This window comes from Oncorhynchus tshawytscha, linkage group LG15, assembly GCF_018296145.1.
Source record: "Oncorhynchus tshawytscha isolate Ot180627B linkage group LG15, Otsh_v2.0, whole genome shotgun sequence".
Classification (NCBI taxonomy): domain Eukaryota; kingdom Metazoa; phylum Chordata; class Actinopteri; order Salmoniformes; family Salmonidae; genus Oncorhynchus; species Oncorhynchus tshawytscha.
In genome coordinates, this window is record NC_056443.1 from 11,665,747 (window position 1) to 11,687,268 (window position 21,522).

General features: G+C 43.6%; 1 protein-coding gene across 5 annotated transcripts in view; it reads left to right on the forward strand.

Annotated features, from left to right (window-relative positions):
* LOC112214418 (copine-8) overlaps nt 1–21,522 on the forward strand; it is a 119,939-nt gene that overhangs the window by 25,014 nt on the left and 73,403 nt on the right. For 4 of the 5 annotated variants that reach the window (XM_042298162.1, XM_042298164.1, XM_042298163.1 and 1 more), the window contains exons 2-5: nt 6,001–6,041; nt 14,277–14,323; nt 14,853–14,956; nt 20,188–20,227. In XM_042298162.1, coding sequence (XP_042154096.1) covers nt 6,001–6,041; nt 14,277–14,323; nt 14,853–14,956; nt 20,188–20,227 — 232 coding nt within the window. Of the gene's footprint in view, nt 1–6,000; nt 6,042–12,676; nt 13,923–14,276; nt 14,324–14,852; nt 14,957–20,187; nt 20,228–21,522 lie in introns of those variants that run through there. The other variant, XM_042298166.1, reaches the window with a different exon arrangement.

Sequence of the window (21,522 nt, forward strand, 5' to 3'; positions counted from 1 at the left end):
AACTTAATGATGAGCTTGGAGAGTACTATGGTGTTGAATGCTGAGCTGTAGTCAATGAACAGTGTTCTTACATAGGTATTCCTCTTGTCCAGATGGGATTGGGCAGTGTGCAGTGAGATGGTGATTGCATCGTCTGTGGATCTATTGGGGCGGTAAGACAATTGTAGTGGCCCTGCAGTGTCAGGTACGGTAGATATATTCCTTAACTATCCTCTCAAAGCACTTCATGATGACAAAAGTGAGTGCTACGGTGCGATAGTCATTTAGTTCAGTTAGCTTTGCAGTTAGCTTTCTTGGGTACAGAAACAATTGTGGACATCTTGTAGCAAGTGGGGGCAGCAGACTGGGATAGAGAGAGATTGACTATTTCCGTAAGCACTCCAGCCAGCTGGTTTGCGGATGCTCTGAGGACGCTGCTAGGGATGCCGTCAGTGCCGGTAGCCTTGTGAGGGTTAACACGCTTAAATGTCTTACTCACGTTGGCCACATATGTCTTGTGTTTGAGCCGTTGAATTGCTATTCCACTTTGTCTCTATAGTAGCGATGTACCGATATTACATTTTTGGCCGATACCGATATCCATTATTTCCATTATTTTCCTTGCCTAAATTTTTTTTGAGGCATTTTAAGCATTCTAGTAGAGTTAAATAGTTAACACAGACTGCTGTGTCCATGTGTGTATGGCACTGCATCTCAGTGCAGGAGGCGTAACTACAGTCCCTAGTCCGGGACTGGGTTAAGTAGCTGGCTAAGCTATTTCTTTTCATCAACTGAAGTTCAATTTCAATAGGCGAACAATTGTATTGGTGATAGCTAGGTACCATGCTAAAGCTATCCCAGAAGTTGCGGTCAAACAAATGATGCTTTATTACCAACGCGAAGACCCAAACGGTGTTCCACAGTATGTATGTCATGAAGCTAATAACAGTGACGCTATTACTGTGTAACTCCGGTAAGGCAACATCAGAAAATAGCACACTCGACCGGTGCTCGACCAGTCGGCGAACGCCAACATCCCCCACGACAGAGAATGGTTGATTGTCAAGGGCAATGAATTCCATTATCTTGGCTTTAATGGATTTTGCCTTTGAGTTGTCTCGCTGAAATGTTGTTACTCATTCAAATGACTACTCGACTTGTTGACTGCACAATCCACACAGCAGACATTGTGTGGGCTAGGTTATGAATGTTGTGTTGCACGTGTAGCGCAACATTTTACGTGACGTCATTACATCATGTACCTACGTTATATTGGTATGCACCGTAGCTTTAACATCGGCGTTAAATTAGACATCGGGCGATACCGTTGTTGGCATTTTTAGCTAATATCGGACGATTCCGATATGTTCGCCGATATATCGTGCATCCCTACCCTATACTGACGTTTTTCCTGTTTGATTGCCTTACGAAGGGAATAACTACACTGTTTGTATTTGGCCATGTTCCCAGTCACCTTGCCATGTTTGAATGCGGTGTTTCACGCTTTCAGTCTTGCGCAAATGCTGCCATCTATCCACGGTTTCTGGTAGGATAGGTTTTAGTCACAGTGGGTACAACATCCCCTATACACTTCCTGATAAACTCAGTCACCGTATCCTGGTATTTGTATGTTATGTTATTCTCTGAGGCTACCTGGAACATATCCCAGTCCACGTGATCAAAACAATCTTGAAGCGTGGATTCCGATTGGTCATACCAGCATTGAATAGTCCTTAGCACGGGTACTTCCTGTTTGAGTTTCTGCCTATAGGGAGGGATGAGCAAAATGGAGTCGTGATCAGATTTGCCGAAGGGAGGGCAGGGGAGGGCCATGTAGGCATCCCGGAAATTGGAGTAGCAGTGGTCGAATGTTTTTAGCAGCACGAGTACTACAGTCAATGTGTTGATAAAACTTCGGTAGCGTTTTCCTCAAATTTGCTTTGTTAAAATCCCCAGCTACAATAAATACTGCCTCAGGATATGTGGTTTCCAGTTTGCCTAAAATCCAGGGAAGTTCTTCAAGGGCCGTTGTGGTATTGGCTTGAAGGGGAATATACACGGCTGTGACTATAACCGAAGAGAATTCTCTTGGGAGGTAATACGGTCGGCCTTTGATTGTGAGCTTTTCTAGGTCAGATGAACAAAATGACTTGAGTTTCTTTATGTTATCACAATCCCACCATGAGTGGTTAATCATGAAACATACACCCCCGCCTTTCTTCTTCCCGGAGACTTCTTTATTCCTATCTGTGCGATATATTGAGAACCCAGCTGGCTGTATGGACAAAGACAGTATATCTCGAGAGAGCCATGTTTCTGTGAAACAGAGTATGTCTCTCTGGAAGGAGATTCTCGCCCTGAGCTCATCTACTTTATTATCCAGAGACAGAACATTAGTGAGTAATATACTCGGAAGCGGTGGATGGTGTGCGCGCCTCCTGAGTCAGACTAGACGTCCACTCCAAATACCTCTTCTCCGCTGGCGGTGTTCGGATCAGCATTTGGAATCAGTTCAATTGCCCTGGGGGGTATCACAAACAAAACAAAATACTGCAATAAAGAGCTGCCATATCTGTCAGTGCCATCTTGCTATTTACTCTGTGAAACAGCTCTTGTCTCTTCTCCTGTTTTTAAGGAGCAAAGGGCTGATGTCAAACTTATATCGTCTAATCGGGAGCGGCTGTCTGAGTGGGATAAATACTCCTACCCCCAAAAAACTAGATGTCGGACGGTTGCTATGGTTACCGTTGTAGCTGACACATTCCATCACTCGGGCCGAGTGAAGAGGACAGAGGACCGAGTCGAGTCGGACCTCGCTGGGGCTTGGTGACTGGGAGGGGGGCGTGACTTACACGTGACAGACAGTGCCTTTCTCTCTCTCTCTCCCCATCTCTGTCTTTCACTATCAATACAGTTCAATTCAATTTGCCTTATCGGCATGACCTAACAATGTACTTATTGCCAAAGAGTACTTCTCTCTCTGTTTAAAAGAGCTCTGAAAGGCTTTTAGAATAATTCAACCTCTCTTCTCACACTCATCTATCCCTGTCTGTCTCTCTTTCCCTCTCTATTTCTTCCTCACCTACTGGGGACAGCCAGCAAGCCAGATAGACACCTGCTCTTATGGTTCTGTTGGTGCTTTGGTCTCTTTCCCATTTTCTTTTCGAAAGAGAGATTTGTCTGGCCTGGTGTCAGATCTCTCCTCCCCCACTTGTTCTCAGATGTCAGGTTTGTTATGCACTGTGACTGATGGCCCTCACACTGGGTGAATCTCAGGGGCATTGGCCTTCTGTCCTCCTTACCCTCCTGGGGAGAGGAGAGGAGAGGAGATGAGGTGACAGAGACACAAAGAAACTTATTTGATCAGATCTGGAGTCAGTTCTCAGCAGTTTTTTGGCAGAGCCTCGGCCAGTCCCCGGAGGCTAGGCTGGATGCTGGGGAGCATCTCTGTCAGCTGCTTGGTCTCGGTGTGGCCAGTGATGGGTGAAGGTGTTGGCTGCCAGGGAGACCTTCACTTGGGGGTTGTTGAAGGGGATCACTGTCCCCTGGTTCGTGAATATTATAAATGAGGACACAGTACTTTTTGAAATGAGGATACAAAGATGGCATACTTTTTGTGATCATGTCACAAATATTAGTATCCACACAAAACTGGTCAAAACCATGTTGATGCAATTGTGCCATAGCAGATTTGGGTCAGTTATCACTTGTTGCTAGGTCAGATTTGGGAGCCATTTGTTTAGAGTTAAGATTGGTGGAGTCTGGAGCCCACAGTTGTTTGGCTACTTGAGCTGGTCTACACAGGAAGGCCCAATAAGAACATATTTGCTTGACAATCACCGGCTGACAAAATGTAATGACCGATACTGCCCTGATGCTGACACACACACACACAGGGGGAATCCAGGGGCCCATTACACATACAGCAAGGACCAAAGGGACCGTTTCAGTGATGTAACCAGCCAACACAGTCTGGCTAAAATATTTATCTCCTGCTATGATGAAGGAAGCCTGGTTTAAAATGCCGTCACGACCATGCAGACCCTATTATAGCCTCTGCAGCTTTTAGACATTTACACACACACACACACACACACACACACACACACACACACACACACACACACACACACACACACATACACACACACACACAGGAATGCATCCACACATACACTCACTGACAAAGTGAGTGAGTCAGTGAGCAACATGGGTAACGGGAAACAGGAAGGCATGGACACAGACAAATCAGTGTTCCCTCCTGTCCTACAGCAGACCAAAGCCTCTGCTGAACCCTGGGCTTTAACGGGATAAAGTGGAACATGTCAGAATTTCCTGACATTTCATCACCTTTACACAGCTCAGTAAGTGTCAGGGATAGTTCAATGGGACATGAACCAGCAGGTCAGGAGGAGAGAAGGGTAGTTATCTCTCCCTGCAGAACCTTTAACGTTTCCAAGCCATGGCAGAGAAGTCACTTACTGTATCTCATCTCACGTTCTGTCACGATCGTCGTTGTAATCATACTCAGACCAAAGCGCACCGTGCAATCGGTTCGACATCATTTATTTTAAGGAGAACCGAACAACAAAACAATAAAGAATAAACTATACGTGACGTTCTGTAGAGCTCACAGGCATCAACACAAAAAACAAGATCCCACAAAAACCCAGTGGGAAAAGGCTGCCTAAATATGATCCCCAATCAGAGACAACAATAGACAGCTGCCTCTGATTGGGAACCATACCAGGCCAACATAGAAATAGAAAAACTAGAGTACCCACCCTAGTCACACCCCGACCTAACCAAATTAGAGAATAAAAGGCTCTCTCATGTCGGGGCGTGACACGTTCCCTCACTCCATCCATCCCCCCCATTCCTTCCTCGAATCCTGATCTTATAGGATGAATGGATATGTGTCGGAATCACTCCAGCAAATTCACTGAAGAACAGCTCAATTATATTGGAGGTAACTGTATTACCCAAATCCCCTGCTTTAAATTAGTCAATCTTCCCAGCCCTATTTGATAAATATTCTCCAACTCCCAGAGTGAAGTATAAATGCTTTATGACTGGTGTAAGATCTGTCTCTGGTTGTGGAGTTAACCTTAACCCCCACCCGCCTTGAAATGCTATTTTGTTTGTAAACGAGTCATTGATTCCAGTGGGGTTTGAAGGTGTTCATGGGTAGGGGCTTAGGGGTAGTTTCGTCTGTTTACTGTAAATTAATAGTTTAATTGACTGAATCTCTAGGGGTTGGGACTAGGGGGTTGAAAGGCGGCCCCATCCCAAGGGAGGTGCACAGGAGGTTTTTTTGATCACTGATGATGCCTTCATTATAAACCACCTCCTGAGTATCATGATATAGGAGGTGTTCTTGATCACTGATGATGCCTTCATTATAAACCCCCTCATGAGTATCATGATATAGGAGGTGTTACTGATCACTGATGATGCCTTCATTATAATCCCCCTCCTGAGTATCATGATATAGGAGGTGTTCTTGATCACTGATGATGCCTTCATTATAAACCCCCTCCTGAGTCTCATGATATAGGAGGTGTTACTGATCATAACGGATGGGGCTTTTAAACAGCACTGTCAGTGTGCGTTTCATGGCCGCCTCTCTCCCTTACCTTAATCTTTCTCTGTCTGGTAATTAGCCTGAGAAGACGAGACCCGTTCCGCTCTGTAACGGCTGCTACAGCAATCCCTCGTTTACAGGCCTCATCTGCTAGCCAATCAGAGCATGACGCTCATGTCTCTCTTCCCAAATGGCACCCTATTGACCCATTGGGCTCTGGTGAAAAGTAGTGTAATATTAAGGGAATTAGGTTGCCATTTGAGACGCAATCCTGTCTGTCACGCTTGTATCCTGTATCTATCCCCAACGGTGTTCCCTGCCTTAACTAACGAGAGCCTTAATGAGCCAATCAGCATCTCGTTGTGCTTAACGAAGCAACATGGTGTCAGTTTTACTTATTCACACCTCGCTCCCTCCTGTTTGTTTCCTCTTCACAGAAATCTGCTGGACATGGATACCTTCTCCAAATCAGACCCAAGTAAGATCACTATGGTTTTCTGTTTATTTGTTTGTTTCACAATGACATGGTAATATCTGTTCCATAACAATGCTTCTGTATAAATGGTAAGTGTGTGAGTGTGCCTGGGGGCTTCCTGAAGCTTCGGCTCTCCTGATGAGCCAAAACATCTCCAACAAGCATTCTATCCTTTCAGCAGGACTGGGGTCCATTTCAATTCCAGTCAATTCAGAAAGTTTACCGAATTCCAACAACAATTCAAATTCTTCCTCCTTGAAAAGCTATGAAGAAAATTGGAATTTCAGTGTACTTCCTGAATCGACTGGAATTGAAACGGAATTGACCCCAGCCCTGCTGTTCAATCATTTAACCCCTCTCTATGCCCTAATCCAAGACCTAACCTGTCTTAACCCATCCTCACACTCCGTATCCAACCTCCTCTCTCTGTATGGGCCCATTTTCCCAAAAGCGTCATTACAACCTTTGTATTAGCATTGGTAGCCCATTACACTCGTACCCATATACGGGTTGAAAATGGTAGATTTGGGCACTGATAAGCCCCTAAATTGGAACGATGTGGCTGTACAGTAAAATGAACAAGCTTTCAAATGATGCCCACCTGACCCCGATTGTGATTTAAAATGGGTTTTTGGATTGTGTAATGTGTTACTTTTATTTTAAAAAGTCAGTTAAGAACAAATGATTATTTACAATGACGGCCTACCTCGGCCAAACCCAGACGACGCTGGGCCAATTGTGCCACGCTATGGGAGTCCCAATCAAAGAGTCCCAATCACAGAGTCCCAATCACAGCTGGATGTGATGCAGCCTGGATTTGAACCTGGGACTGCAGTGCCTTAGACCGCTGTGCCACTTGGGAGCAACAACAACATTAATTGTGTGATGGCGGTGATGCAGGGTTGTGTTCCAAACAAAAAAAATACAAGTGTAAAAAGCCTCTTTATAGTTGAAGAATCTTGTTTGAGTCATAAAGGAGCATGGAAATGACTTAGGAACTTTGGAGAGCTGTGTGGCCTCTTGGAAACACCAATTAGTCCCTCTCACTCAAACCTTTGTCATTACTTTGTCTTATGTTGCATCTACCCCACATTTTTCAGGAATATTCTTGTAATCTGACTGAATGTATCCAGAGTATTTTCAGATTTCGTTATCAACAAATGTGGCGAAAAGTACAAAAAAATGTAAAATTCACATAAAATGTACAGTGGAATATTTGGATTCAGTCTTGTGTCAGGTGAACTGTTGGGTTCTCCAAACTGTTCCTTTTCAATTACTACCATGCTTATGTATATGCTTTTCATATTTCTTCTTTAAGAAACCTTTAAATGTAGCCCGATCCATTTAGGCCAATTCTCACTCATGTAAAGGGTTAAATCGCAAAGCTGTTTCCCAAAACTGTAAAAGGCTTGTTATTTACTGAACGCTTCAGACCACTCGTAGAACAGCTAAGTGAGCCGTTGGATGCTTTGGATGCCGAAGATCTCCGCTAAACATAGAATCAAGATGTTTATCTGTCTCTCTTTGACCACTGATAACTTCAGAACAAAATCAAATACAAAGTTGCCAATGTCTTTCCAACTGTTACACAAGCCTAGGATAAAAAGGTGCTTCAAATGAAAACTGTGGGTGACTGCATTAAACAATTAACACAGTAGGCCTATAGGCTACAAACAGGCCTACATACACTGAGTGCACAAAACATTAAGAACACCTTCCTAATATTGAGTTGCACCCCCTTTGCCCTCAACACCGCCTCAATTCGTTGGGGCATGGAGTCTACAATGTGTCGAAAGCGTTCCACAGAAATGCTGGCCCATGTTGACTCCAAGTTGGTAGAATGTCCTTTGGGTGGTGGACCATTCTTGATACACATGGGAAACTGGGAAACTGTTGAGTGTGAAAAATCAAGTAGCATTGAACTTCTCGACACATTCAAACTGGTCCGCCTGGCACCTACTACCATACCCCATTCAAAGGCACTTAAATATTTTGTCTTGCCCATTCACACTCTGAATGGCACACATGCACAATGCATGTCTCAATTGTTTCAATGCTTTCAAATCCTTCTTTAACCTGCCTCCTCTCCTTGATCGACACTGATTTGAAGTGGATTTAACAAGTGACATCAATAAGGGATCATAGCTTTCACCTGGATTCACCTGGTCAGTCTGTCATGGAAAGAGCGTTTCTCATGTTTTTCACACTAAGTGTATTTCAATCATATTGAAATCAATTTCATGTTCAATCAATTTAGTTATATTTTGCTAATTGTACAGCTATAGTGTCTGTAATTCTTGCCTTATTATATTTCATGATGTGCAACAATGTGCGCATTATGATTATGATCTCCATATTTGCAACCGTAGGTGATAATGTCTCTCTTGGAACTGATACGTCGTCAGTATTATGAAATAATTATAATGTTAATGTCACACCCTGATCTTAGAGATCCTTTTAATTCTCTATTTTGGTTAGGCCGGGGTGTGACTAGGGTGGGCAGTTTAGTTTTCCTATTTCTTTGTTTGGCCTGGTATGGTTCCCAATCAGAGGCAGCTGTCTATCGTTGTCTCTGATTGGGGATCATACTTAGGCAGCCCTTTTTCCCACCTTAGTTTGTGGGATCTTGATTTTGTATAATTGCTGTGTAGCCTGCAGAACTTTACGTTTGTTTTGTATTTTGTTGTTTTTCGGTGTTCATTTTAATAAAAGTAAGATGTTCGCCTACCACGCTGCACCTTGGTCTCCTCATTCAAACGACGAGCGTAACAGTTAAGCTGACATTTGAATGGGGAAACCTGATCCAAGAGCAACGCTGCCTTTCTTTTCGAACACTATCACTATCGACACATGCCCAGAGGGGTTTGTTTAAATGCGGAAGACACATTTCAGTTGAATGCATTCAGTTGTACAGCGGACTAGGTATCCCCCTTTCCCTTTCCAACGACCCACTTAGTGAATCGGAGCCAATGCCTTTTCAATGTTAGTCATCCGTTGCTGGATGAATGACATTGACAACGGATGATTCTTTCACAAACAATCTATCTTATGATGGATACAACTCGTATATATTAACATGCCATACAACATGGATTACACATAAAGGAGTGAATCACTCCCTACTTTTACATATTTCATTTATTTTTACAGTAATTGTGTGATGACTAACATTGAAAAGGCATTGGCTCCGATTCACTAAGTGGGTCGTTGGAAAGGGAAAGGGGGATACCTAGTCCGCCAGGACTACCTGACATGATGACTCCTTGCTGTCCCCAGTCCACCTGGCCATGCTGCTGTTCCAGTTTCAACTGACCTGAGCCCTAGGACCATGCCCCAGGACTACCTGACATGATGACTCCTTGCTGTCCCCAGTCCACCTGGCCATGCTGCTGCTCCAGTTTCAACTTCCACCTGACTGTGCTGCTGCTCCAGTTTCAACTGTTCTGCCTTATTATTATTCGACCATGCTGGTCATTTATGAACATTTGAACATCTTGGCCATGTTCTGTTATAATCTCCACCCGGCACAGCCAGAAGAGGACTGGCCACCCCACATAGCCTGGTTCCTCTCTAGGTTTCTTCCTAGGTTTTGGCCTTTCTAGGGAGTTTTTCCTAGCCACCGTGCTTCTACACCTGCATTGCTTGCTGTTTGGGGTTTTAGGCTGGGTTTCTGTACAGCACTTTGAGATATCAACTGATGTACGAAGGGCTATATAAATAAATTTGATTTGATTTGATTTGAAGAACAAGCAACACGGAGCATGCAGACAGAGAAACATACTGTAGAAAAACCAACACGTAGCATGCAGACAGTGGAACATACTGTAAAACAAGAAACACGTAGCACGCAGACAGAGAAACATACTGTAGAACAACCAACACGTAGCATGCAGACAGATAAACATACTGTAGAACAAGCAACACGGTGCACGTAGACAGAGAAACATACTGTAGAACAACCAACACGTAGCATGCAGACAGATAAACATACTGTAGAACAACCAACACGTAGCACGCAGACAGAGAAACATACTGTAGAACAAGCAACACGTAGCATGCAGACAGAGAAACATACTGTAGAACAAGCAACACGGTGCACGCAGACAGAGAAACATACTGTAGAACAAGCAACACGTAGCATGCAGACAGAGAAACATACTGTAGAACAAGCAACACGTAGCATGCAGACAGATAAACATACTGTAGAACAACCAACACGTAGCACGCAGACAGAGAAACATACTGTAGAACAAGCAACACGTAGCATGCAGACAGAGAAACATACTGTAGAACAAGCAACACGGTGCACGCAGACAGAGAACATACTGTAAAACAAGCAACACGTAGCATGCAGACAGAGAAACATACTGTAGAACAAGCAACACGGAGCATGCAGACAGATAAACATACTGTAGAACAACCAACACGTAGCACGCAGACAGAGAAACATACTGTAGAACAAGCAACACGTAGCATGCAGACAGAGAAACATACTGTAGAACAAGCAACACGGTGCACGCAGACAGAGAACATACTGTAGAACAAGAAACACGTAGCATGCAGACAGAGAAACATACTGTAGAACAAGTAACACGGAGCATGCAGACAGAGAAACATACTGTAGAACAAGCAACACGTAGCATGCAGACATAGAAACATGCTGAAGAACAAGCAATGCGCAGCATGCAGACAGAGAAACATACTGTAGAACAAGCAACACGGAGCGTGCAGACAGAGAAACATACTGTAGAACAAGCAACATGTAGCATGCAGACAGAGAGAAATACTGCAGAACAAGCAACACGGAGCATGCAGACAGAGGGACATACTGTAGAAAAGGCAACACGTAGCATGCAGTCAGAGGAACCTGCTGTGCAACAAGCAACACGGAGCACGCAGACAGAGAAACATTCTGTAGTACAAGCAATACGTAGCATGCAGACAGAGCAACATACTGTGTAACACGCAACACAGAGAACGCAGACAGAGAAACATACTGTAGAACAAGCAACACGTAGAATGCAGACAGAGAAACATACTGTGGAACAAGCAACACAGAGCGCGCAGACAGAGCAAGGCAGAAAAAACAACAAAACAAAACGCATAAAAGCAGCAGTTCGGCTAAAGGTCAACCCAGTGTTTTCTTAATGCTTATCTGGAGGGTCACGTGAAACACGGGAAAATGTAATAAGGCTTTGGGAAAACCATGCTTCTTGAATGTTATTCATATCAGTGTGATGTTATGCATGTCAAATCAAATGGTATTGGTTGAATACAACAGGTGTAGACTTTACAGTGAAATGCTTACTTACTGTTCCCAACAATAGAGTTAAAAAGTAAGGAAAATATTTGCTAAATACTGTAAAAAGGAAATGGTAACACAATAGTAACAATAACAAGGAGTACCAGTACCAAGTCAATGTGCATGGGTAACAGGTAGTTGAGGTAATTGAGGTAATACAGTATGTACATGTAGGTAGGAGTAAAATCAGGATATATAATAAACAGAGTAGCAGCAGCTTGTGTGTGTTGGAGTGTCAGTGTAGTATGTGTGTGTTGGAGTGTCAGTGTAGTATGTGTCTGTTGGAGTGTCAGTGTAGTATGTGTCTGTTGGAGTGTCAGTGTAGTATGTGTCTGTTGGAGTGTCAGTGTAGTATGTGTCTGTTTGGATTGTCAGTGTAGTATGTGTCTGTTGGAGTGTCAGTGTAGTATCTGTGTGTTGGAGTGTCAGTGTAGTATGTGTCTGTTGGAGTGTCAGTGTAGTATGTGTCTGTTGGAGTGTCAGTGTAGTATGTGTCTGTTGGAGTGTCAGTGTAGTATGTGTCTGTTGGAGTGTCAGTGTAGTATGTGTCTGTTGGAGTGTCAGTGTAGTATGTGTCTGTTGGAGTGTCAGTGTAGTATGTGTCTGTTGGAGTGTCAGTGTAGTATGTGTCTGTTGGAGTGTCAGTGTAGTATGTGTCTGTTGGAGTGTCAGTGTAGTATGTGTCTGTTGGAGTGTCAGTGTAGTATGTGTGTGTTGGAGTGTCAGTGTAGTATGTGTGTGTTGGAGTGTCAGTGTAGTATGTGTCTGTTGGAGTGTCAGTGTAGTATGTGTCTGTTGGAGTGTCAGTGTAGTATCTGTGTGTTGGAGTGTCAGTGTAGTATGTGTGTGTTTGGATTGTCAGTGTAGTATGTGTCTGTTTGGATTGTCAGTGTAGTATGTGTCTGTTGGAGTGTCAGTGTAGTATCTGTGTGTTGGAGTGTCAGTGTAGTATCTGTGTGTTGGAGTGTCAGTGTAGTATGTGTCTGTTGGAGTGTCAGTGTAGTATGTGTGTGTTTGGATTGTCAGTGTAGTATGTGTCTGTTGGAGTGTCAGTGTAGTATCTGTGTGTTGGAGTGTCAGTGTAGTATCTGTGTGTTGGAGTGTCAGTGTAGTATCTGTGTGTTGGAGTGTCAGTGTAGTATGTGTCTGTTGGAGTGTCAGTGTAGTATGTGTGTGTTGGAGTGTCAGTGTAGTATGTGTGTGTTGGAGTGTCAGTGTAGTATCTGTGTGTTGGAGTGTCAGTGTAGTATGTGTGTGTTGGAGTGTCAGTGTAGTATCTGTGTGTTGGAGTGTCAGTGTAGTATCTGTGTGTTGGAGTGTCAGTGTAGTATCTGTGTGTTGGAGTGTCAGTGTAGTATGTGTGTGTTGGAGTGTCAGTGTAGTATGTGTGAGTGTGTGGGGAGAGTCAAGTGAGTGTGCATAGAGCCAGTGCAAGAGAGTTGGTGCCAAATGTTGTATGTATGTGTCAGTGGGGCTGCTGAGGGGAGGAGGGCTCATAATAAAGGCTGTAATGGAGTCAGTGGAATGGTATTAAAGATGTGGTTTCCATGTTGATACCACTCCGTTGACTCCATTCCAGCCATTATTATGAGCCGTCCTCCCCTCAGCAGCCTCCACTGTTAGGTAGGTGTTATTATGTTTTACTGATGAATCACTCTGGGCTGTGTGTTAATCAGTAATGTGTGTATTGTTGTGGCACTATTGCCTTCTCTCTCTATCTCCATCTTTCTCGTTTGCTCTGTTCTCTTTCTCTTTCTTTCTTTCTCTCTCTGGTTAGAAAGCATCACATATGTTCTTCATCTTTCTGTTTTTCTTTTCTTTCAGGCATTTTGTCCGCTTGTCTCCTTTTTCTGCCTGTCTTGACATTCTTGATCTCAATATTCAGCATCTTGAGATTCTGTCTCTGAGTCTCGCCCCCGAGTCTCGCCCCCCTCTCCTCTCCCCTCCTCCACAACTCCAGCCCAAAATAGAAACAGGGCGTCTTCCTTCCTTCTCACGCCTCGTGAGTCAATCAAAGTGACTCCGCTCATATGTCACGGGTCATATTCTCAAGGCAGATTTATTCATATTCATGTATGGGATCTGCGGCAAAGATTAGGGAGAAGGAGGCTTTGTGACTAATGATGATAGGCTTATGATGATGAGCCAGGTCCAGGGCCATGTACATTCATGTAGGGAGGCACTTATGCTGAGTGGCCGTCTTAATCATGCTGAGTGCTGCTGCTCAAGTCTACCGGGATTAAGATGCTTCAGTGGGCAGCGAGAGGAGCCAGGGGAGGGATAGGGGGGGCAAGAACGACAACTTTGGCCTTTTCTTCCCAGGTCTCAGGTGAGACTTGGGGGTCATATATCTCTCTTTGGGCGTGCCTTTGAAAAGGAAGGGAGAAGGAGAGAAAGCGAGATCCAGAGATAGTGGGAGTGAGGTAGAGAGAGAGCGAGAGACGGGGGGAGAGGGAGTGTGAGAGAGATGTCAGTGATGGCGGGACAACGGCTGCTCTTATGTTTGCTACATTCCTCTCTTCCCTCTGTAACAAGCATATGAGCAGAGGAAAATTGGCTTCAGCTCTCCTCGGGGCTGCCGAGTAAGTGATTAAATAATGCAGGTGTGTGTGTGTGTGTGTGTGTGTGTGTGTGTGTGTGTGTGTGTGTGTGTGTGTGTGTGTGTGTGTGTGTGTGTGTGTGTGTGTGTGTGTGTGTGTGCACGCGTGCACCACTACCTTAACAGGGGTTTATTATGCTGTGCATTCTCAAAGCCCTACTGAAATAAGTGCACCATGAATGAGCTCAGTTTTTTTCCCCACTAGAGCATTATGGTGTTGTTAAAATATTCCTCCTATAATGTTTGTAACCCTGTAATGCATTTTCCTCACACTCAACAGGTCATGCAGGGTCCCCTGTTTAACCTTGTTCTTCTGTGTTTCTCCCTCTTCATCTAGTATGCGTTCTGTACACACAAGGCATCGGCAATAAGGAGTGGAGAGAGGTAAGTCCCCTTCAGTTAGCCTACACAGTACACCACATACTGAATTGAAAAGGCCTGATATTCAACATGATCTTTGGCACTCAAACCACAATATTTACTCAAGTAAATTATGAAATGAATCCTCAACCCCATCTCTGCATATTTTCCCCTATGATTAATAATTACTGAAATATCAGACCCATATAACACTTATAGATAGCTGTGTTAGGTATTACTCCCAAATGGCACCCTATTTCCTACATATGGTCCCTGGTCAAAAGTTTTGCACTATATTGGAAACAGTGTGTCATTTGGGAGGCAGCCTCTGACATCGGTAATGTCACTCTCAAGTAATGAATTCTCAATATTTCATTTATTCATTTGAAATTGAGATGCGCCATGATATTTTTTGAGCGGTCAATTCGTTTCTCTCTCCATTAGAAGTTGTATGTCACGAATGTAGTCTGTCAAATACCCACATTCAACCGAAGGAAGTATCTTGCATGCCTTTGACCCTCAACCTTTTCATCCTCTCTCTCGCTCTCTAAAGTTTGGAAGGACAGAGGTGATTGAAAACACTCTCAACCCGGAGTTTGTTCGTAAATTCATCTTGGATTATTTCTTTGAGGAACGACAGAATCTGAGATTTGACCTGTAAGTAAACATTTGTATGTGCCTCTTTGTTTTTTACTACCTTTGTGTAGTTATGTGTGTATAGTGTATAAAGGAGTGTATCTAGAGTGTGCATTGTCAGTACGGATTGGTGTCCCTGCCTAGTGTCCTGTCAAAGTGTGTGTGCACGCTTTGTGTGTGAGTGCAGCCTTGTGTTTGTGTGTGCGCGTGTGTGTGCATATCGGTGTTCCTCCTCGTCATCCTGTCAGAGTAGGTATTTAAATTTCTCTCTGACTTGCGAGGGGTCAGGAGGTCGCGTGGGCACTCTTGCCGATACAAGAGAGAAAATTAAGTGCTGTGTGTGTGTCAGCGCCTGAAAGACCAACTAGGGCCTGTGAATTAATACAGTAAAAGACACATGCCATTACTGAGAGACACACAGCTAACAGAACAAACAACTAACTGAATACACACAACTAATTGAATGATACACAACTCTCTATTTACTCCAATAGCATTATTTACTCCATGTGAAATGACCTGACTGGGACCGTAATAAACGATATATACAGAAGTATGTGGACCCCTTCACATTAGTGGATTCGGTTATTTCAGCCACACCCGTTGTGACAGGTGTATAAAATCAAGCACACCGCTATGCAATCTCCATAGACAAACATTGGCAATAGAATGGCCTTATTGAAGAGCTCAGTGACTTTCAACGTTGCACCGTCATAGGATGCCACCTTTCCAACAAGTCAGTTTGTGAAATTTCTACCCTGCTAGAGCTGCCCCGGTCAACTGTAAGTGCTGTTATTGTGAAGTGTAAATGTCTAGGTGCAACAATGGCGCAGCCGTGAAGTGGTAGGCCACATAAGCTCACAGAACGGGACCGCTGAGTGCTTACGCGCGTAGCGTGTAAAAATCGCCTGTCCTCGGTTGCAACACTCAGCACAAGTGTTTGTCGGGAGCTTCATGAAATGGCTTTCAATGGCACACCATGCGCAATGCCAAACATTGGCTGGAGTGCTGTAAAGCTTGGCGCCATTGGACTCTGGAGCAGTGGGAATGCGTTCTCTGGAGTGATGAATGAAGTTAATTGCTTAGTGCTAACTTTAAAGTTTTAAGGAGGAAGAATGGTCTGGGGCTGTGTTTCATGGTTCAGCCTAGGCCCCTTAGTTCCAGTGAAGGGAAATCTTAACACTACAGCATACAATGACATTGTAGACGATTCTGTGCTTCCAACTTTATGGCAACAGTTTGTGGAAGGCCCTTTCCTGTTTCAGCATGGCAATACCCCCGTGCACAAAGCGAGGTCCATACAGAAATGGTTTCTTGAGATTGGTGTGGAGGAACTGGCCTGCATTGAGCCCTGACCTCAACCCCTTTCGAACATCTTTTGGATGAATTGTGTGTGAGTGAGAGAAAAAGTGTGTGTGTGTGTTAAGGGGGAGGCGTGTGTTCACGACCTGTGTGTGTCTCCCCGCAGGCTTAAGATGTGTGTGTGTGTGTGAACATCAGGCCATACTACATCCTCCACTGGTGGCTGTGCTCTGCTCAGATAGCTCACGCTCTTTTTTTCTCTCTTTATACCTGCTTTTCCTCTCCCTTCTCCCTCCTCTCGCTCCCTTTTTTTCCTCTCCCTTTTCCCTCCTCTCGCTCCCTCTTTTTCCTCTCCCTTTTCCCTCCTCTCGCTCCCTCTTTTTCCTCTCCCTTTTCCCTCCTCTCGCTCCCTCTTTTTCCTCTCCCTTCTCCCTCCTCTCGCTCCCTCTTTTTCCTCTCCTTTCTCCCTCCTCTCGCTCCCTCTTTTTCCTCTCCCTTTTCCCTCCTCTCGCTCCCTCTTTTTCCTCTCCCTTTTCCCTCCTCTCGCTCCCTCTTTTTCCTCTCCCTTCTCTCGCTCCCTCTTTTTCCTCTCCCTTCTCTCGCTCCCTCTTTTTCCTCTCCCTTCTCCCTCCTCTCGCTCCCTCTTTTTCCTCTCCCTTCCCCCTCCTCTCGCTCCCTCTTTTACCTCTCCCTTTCTCTTTCTCCCCCCACTGATCACTCGCTCTTCCTTCCTCTCTTTTCCCCTGTCTCCTTCTCTCACCTTCCTTGGAGTTCTTTCTGGTTTGTGTCAGAGTAGACATGTAATAATATTCTGTCATTCATGTTATGGCTCGGTTGGTGTCTTGACTGTGTTTAAAGGTTAGGTAGGGCAGCTTTTCATTCTTGTCTATCCTGGTCTGAAATAGAATTTTCCCAGGCAACCGAGTGGAACTCTAGTCGAATGGGTTTCTGAGAGAGGTGGACAAGAGAGTGATGGAGCCCTGCTAGGCTGTGTTAATGTCAGAGCTGAGGCTTAACACACACAGACAAAACACACACACACCACAAGCATGTGCACGCATACAAGCTGCTGATGCTCGCCTTTGGAACATCTACATTTAACATTTTTTAAAAGTATAATAAATCAATTGAATATACACCATCACAATAAATTGTTTTAGGAAGGTCCGTCTAAAGAAACATGATGATATGAAGAAAATGTATTTCAGAAGAACAGAATATGATTTGGCCTACTGTATGTTATCTGGCTATGCGGCATGCTGTGGGCTTGTTCATTTAGCAGGCAAGATAGGCTTAAATCCTGTACCATTATTTTATATTATATGATTTTATAGTAAAAAAAATATGAACATAGCTGAATGAAATAGAAAGGACATTTTTCCCATTCCGGAGTGAGAGTGTGCATATGAAGTGGCTAAGTTGACCGTAAAAGTGAGGATTTGAAGCAGGTCCTATACGCTAGACTTAGTTATTTGGCAACCATAGAATGCATTAGAAATGAAACAATATATGGGCTGAATGATGCGACTATAGGCTATTGATGATTTGAGAGGGAGAGGAGATGGAAACGCATGGTGGTGAGGTTTTCTGTAGCTAAAGGTAATGCCTATTAATTATAAAAATATCAAAAATGCTCTATATTACTAGGCCATTAAAAATTGTAGGTTAACTCTGAATTTGTTTAGTTTAGGCTAGAACAATGTCTTAAATCAGTATTTAAAAAAAAAAAATGTTTTATTACGGCATCATCATCTTAAGTCCGTTTTTTTCAGGCTTGGACTTATACAGTGTAGGCCTATGCAGATGCATAAGCTCTAATATCCATATGGTTGTTTTGAATTAATCATCACATTAGAAAACACTGTCCATTTTGTTGTGTTAGGCTTTGAAACAACATCCACAACGATCATGTTTTTCACTCAGTTTGAACCTGTTGTTGAACTTCTTGAAATTTAGCACGATACTGTCTTTGTTGAGAAGTGTTTGGTGTGATTTTCGAACCCATTTGCATTGATGTCAGAGTGGTTAGAGGGACAATAGAGTCCTGAGTACCTGACCATTAGGACCTGATGATCATTATAGAGTTGGGTGCTACTAACACATGTCCAGAGTGCATAAGAGGTGATTACCATGACTCAACAGTCACGTAGAATTCTACTGTGGTCATGACTCATGATTGCCGGAGTGGCGGTAATACGGTCACCGCAACAGCTCTACGCACACAAGTACGCAATACTGTACATCATGGACAGACCGAGACAAAAATATGTGCACGCACACATGTGGTAGTGTGTGTTTGTGTGTGTTAGGTGTTGTGGGGCATTTTTTTTTGGCGGCTGAATAAATACAAAAACACATGCCTTTGTGCTGTGTGTCTCAGGAAATGATTTTTTCATGGATGTAAGTGATCTGTTTCAATGGAATAGAACATTAGAGCTGCTGTGCCTCCAGTGCTTTGTGAGTTACATAACAAACATCCCAGAGCTCATTCTGACAATACACTCAGAATGACAAATACACCATCCCATCTCACTGACAGTGGCAGTATGCCACATAATCTGTCCTGCTTGCTAGACGGTGTGTGTGTGTGTGTGTGTGTGTGTGTGTGTGTGTGTGTGTGTTAGGGGAAGCTGGCACAGGACTAGAGCCCAGAGACCCACGAGTATCACACAGAGAGAGATATTCCCTCTCATCTCCCATCAACAGAATCAGAGCCTACTAGTTGTTTGATGTGTGTAATTGAGTAAGGCCATCCTGTTGAGACAACATTGACAGAGATGATAGTGGATGAAAACACTGGCCTGATTGAATAGACAATTTCCCCTCGGGCACACATAATGTTTTCTGTCAACAGAGTTATGTCTATTTCTGGCCTATGTGATAGTGGGGAGGTGATGTTCCAATATGTGATTTAAATGGAATCTATGTTCTATGGCTGATGTTGTATAGCAGTGTTGCTCATCCTTTTTGTTAAAGCTCCAGTTTGTGGTTTGGAAAGCTATTCAATGGTCAATGTTTCAATAGTCTCAGCTGTATACAAGTGACGGGACCATTTTGGTCTTATGCTATCTAAATGACTAACAAAATCAATGGGGGCTCCATGCCATGACCTTTAAGGAATTTTTGATTCTCCCGGAGTCAAATTTTATTTTCGTGATTGTTGGTTCTCAAAGGTGATCTTCTAAAAAAAAGACATTGCTCCATTTTCTATTCTACATCATTTATATATGGTTTTAGTTGTTTAAGTGTACACAGATTTATTTTTTTACCATCCCCCAAAATGTTTTTCAAATAAATAAGATGGCATTTAGATTTTTCTGGTGGGGTGGCGGCCACGATTTAGCATATCGGGGAAACACTGCAGACTATAGCTTTAACCAGGGCCTGACAAGCAGTGGTCCTTTCTCCTTGGTAGTTTGTTTCGATTAAATGTAATGGTTCTCACTGTCAGAAAAACCACAGGGGCTTCAGTAGTGGGTCTTTGTACCATTGCTTTTCTTTCAGCTACGTGAGGCTCAGTCTCCATAAAATTGCTTTCAAATATTACCTCAAAAATAGACGTCTATTTTTAGTAGCTGTGTAAAATGACCTGGACTGTGAAATGACTTTAAATTGGTTCCTGAATCTGCAGCTGATTGCAGCCCTGTTGGACAAGAACCCCTCTTTCCGAACTGGCTCACACAGACACCCGCAAGGATGTCCGTTACAAGGATACAAACACAAGCCCACAAACACTTAAACACCCAGGGAGTCCTCCAGTATGACATGTCAGGATACTAAAAGGATTGAAAAGCACAAGAAGACTTAATAATACTCTGCGTGACTTCATTGCTTTATACATTTACTGAGCGGTCTGAGTGTCCCCTTCTGTAAATCACCTGTTGCTCCCAGCTGTACTGCTGTCATCTCCATGGCCCTCTAACAGTGTGTGTTTCTGTTCTCTTCTCCAGGTACGATGTCGACTCAAAGAGCTCCAACCTGTCAAAACATGTAAGTCTCTCTTTACGTGTGTGTGTGTGCGTGCGAGAGTGCGTGTGCACTTTGGGGGTTCATCCTATTGTCATTAGCACCCCCTTACTACAGTAGTTACTCTCTGTTCTTTAATTACTGGGTTTAGTATTTCATAGTGGGGTTACCTTCCCTGGGTAGCCAGTGTGTTTTAGCATAACTGTGCACTCACACACTCGCTCTCGCCTTCTCTCAGTTCCATGTGATGCGCTGTGTGTTCTCTACCCTCCCTGCCCCTCGCCTGTCTATTGTCATCGCTGTGAATAAAAACACACAGATTACAGTAATTTCATGTAACAATGCCATCAGTCTCTCTTTGTTGACACACAATAAACCCTGATTCTTCTTGAAAATTTGATGATTTTATTTACATTTAGATAGACAGACGCAGGCAGGCACACACACACACACACTCACACACACACACACACACATGTTCAGATGGGATCTATTTTGATCTTATCTGTTCTTATAAAATCTAGAATAAGAGATGCATATTACCCACTGCAGTCTTACCACAAGGACCCCATCTGTGCCTGTCACACGCTCTGGGAATTGCTCATTCATGTGGTCCCTTTCTCTCTTCTGCGCACCACTCTATTCCACAAATGTATCTCTGTCTGCTAGCTCCCCCCAAAGGAGTTTGAGTTCTGTACTTTCGCCTTGGACACCTGTTCAGTCACTGAATTAAAATAAGTTGAATGGAAATAGTCCTAGAGCAAGGGCCGCATGTGTGCAGGCTTTCGTACCAGCCCAACTCTAACACACCTGACGCTCACCATCCAACCTGATAGAGCTTGAGAGGATCTGCAGAGAAGAATGGGAGAAACTTCCCAAAAACAGGTGTGCCAAGCTTGTAGTGTCATACACAAGAAGACTCAAGGCTGTAATCACTGCCAAAGGTGCTTCAACAAGTATTGAGTAAAGGGTCTGTTTACTTATGTAAATTTGATATTTCCGTTTTTTGTTTTTAATACAATTGCAAAAATACATTTTTAACTGTTTTTGCTTAGTCATTATGGGGTATTATGTTTCGATTTATGTGAGGGAAAAAATCTATTTAATCCATTTTAAAATAAGGCTGTAACGTGACAATGTGTAAAAAGTCAACGGGTCTGAATACTTTCCAAATGGTGTGTGTGTGTGTGTGTGTGAGAGAGTGATACAGTACCAGTCAAAAGTTTGGACACACCTACTTATTCAAGGGTTTTTATTAATTTACTATTTAGAATAATAGTGAAGACATCAAAACTATGAAATAGCACATGGTATCATGT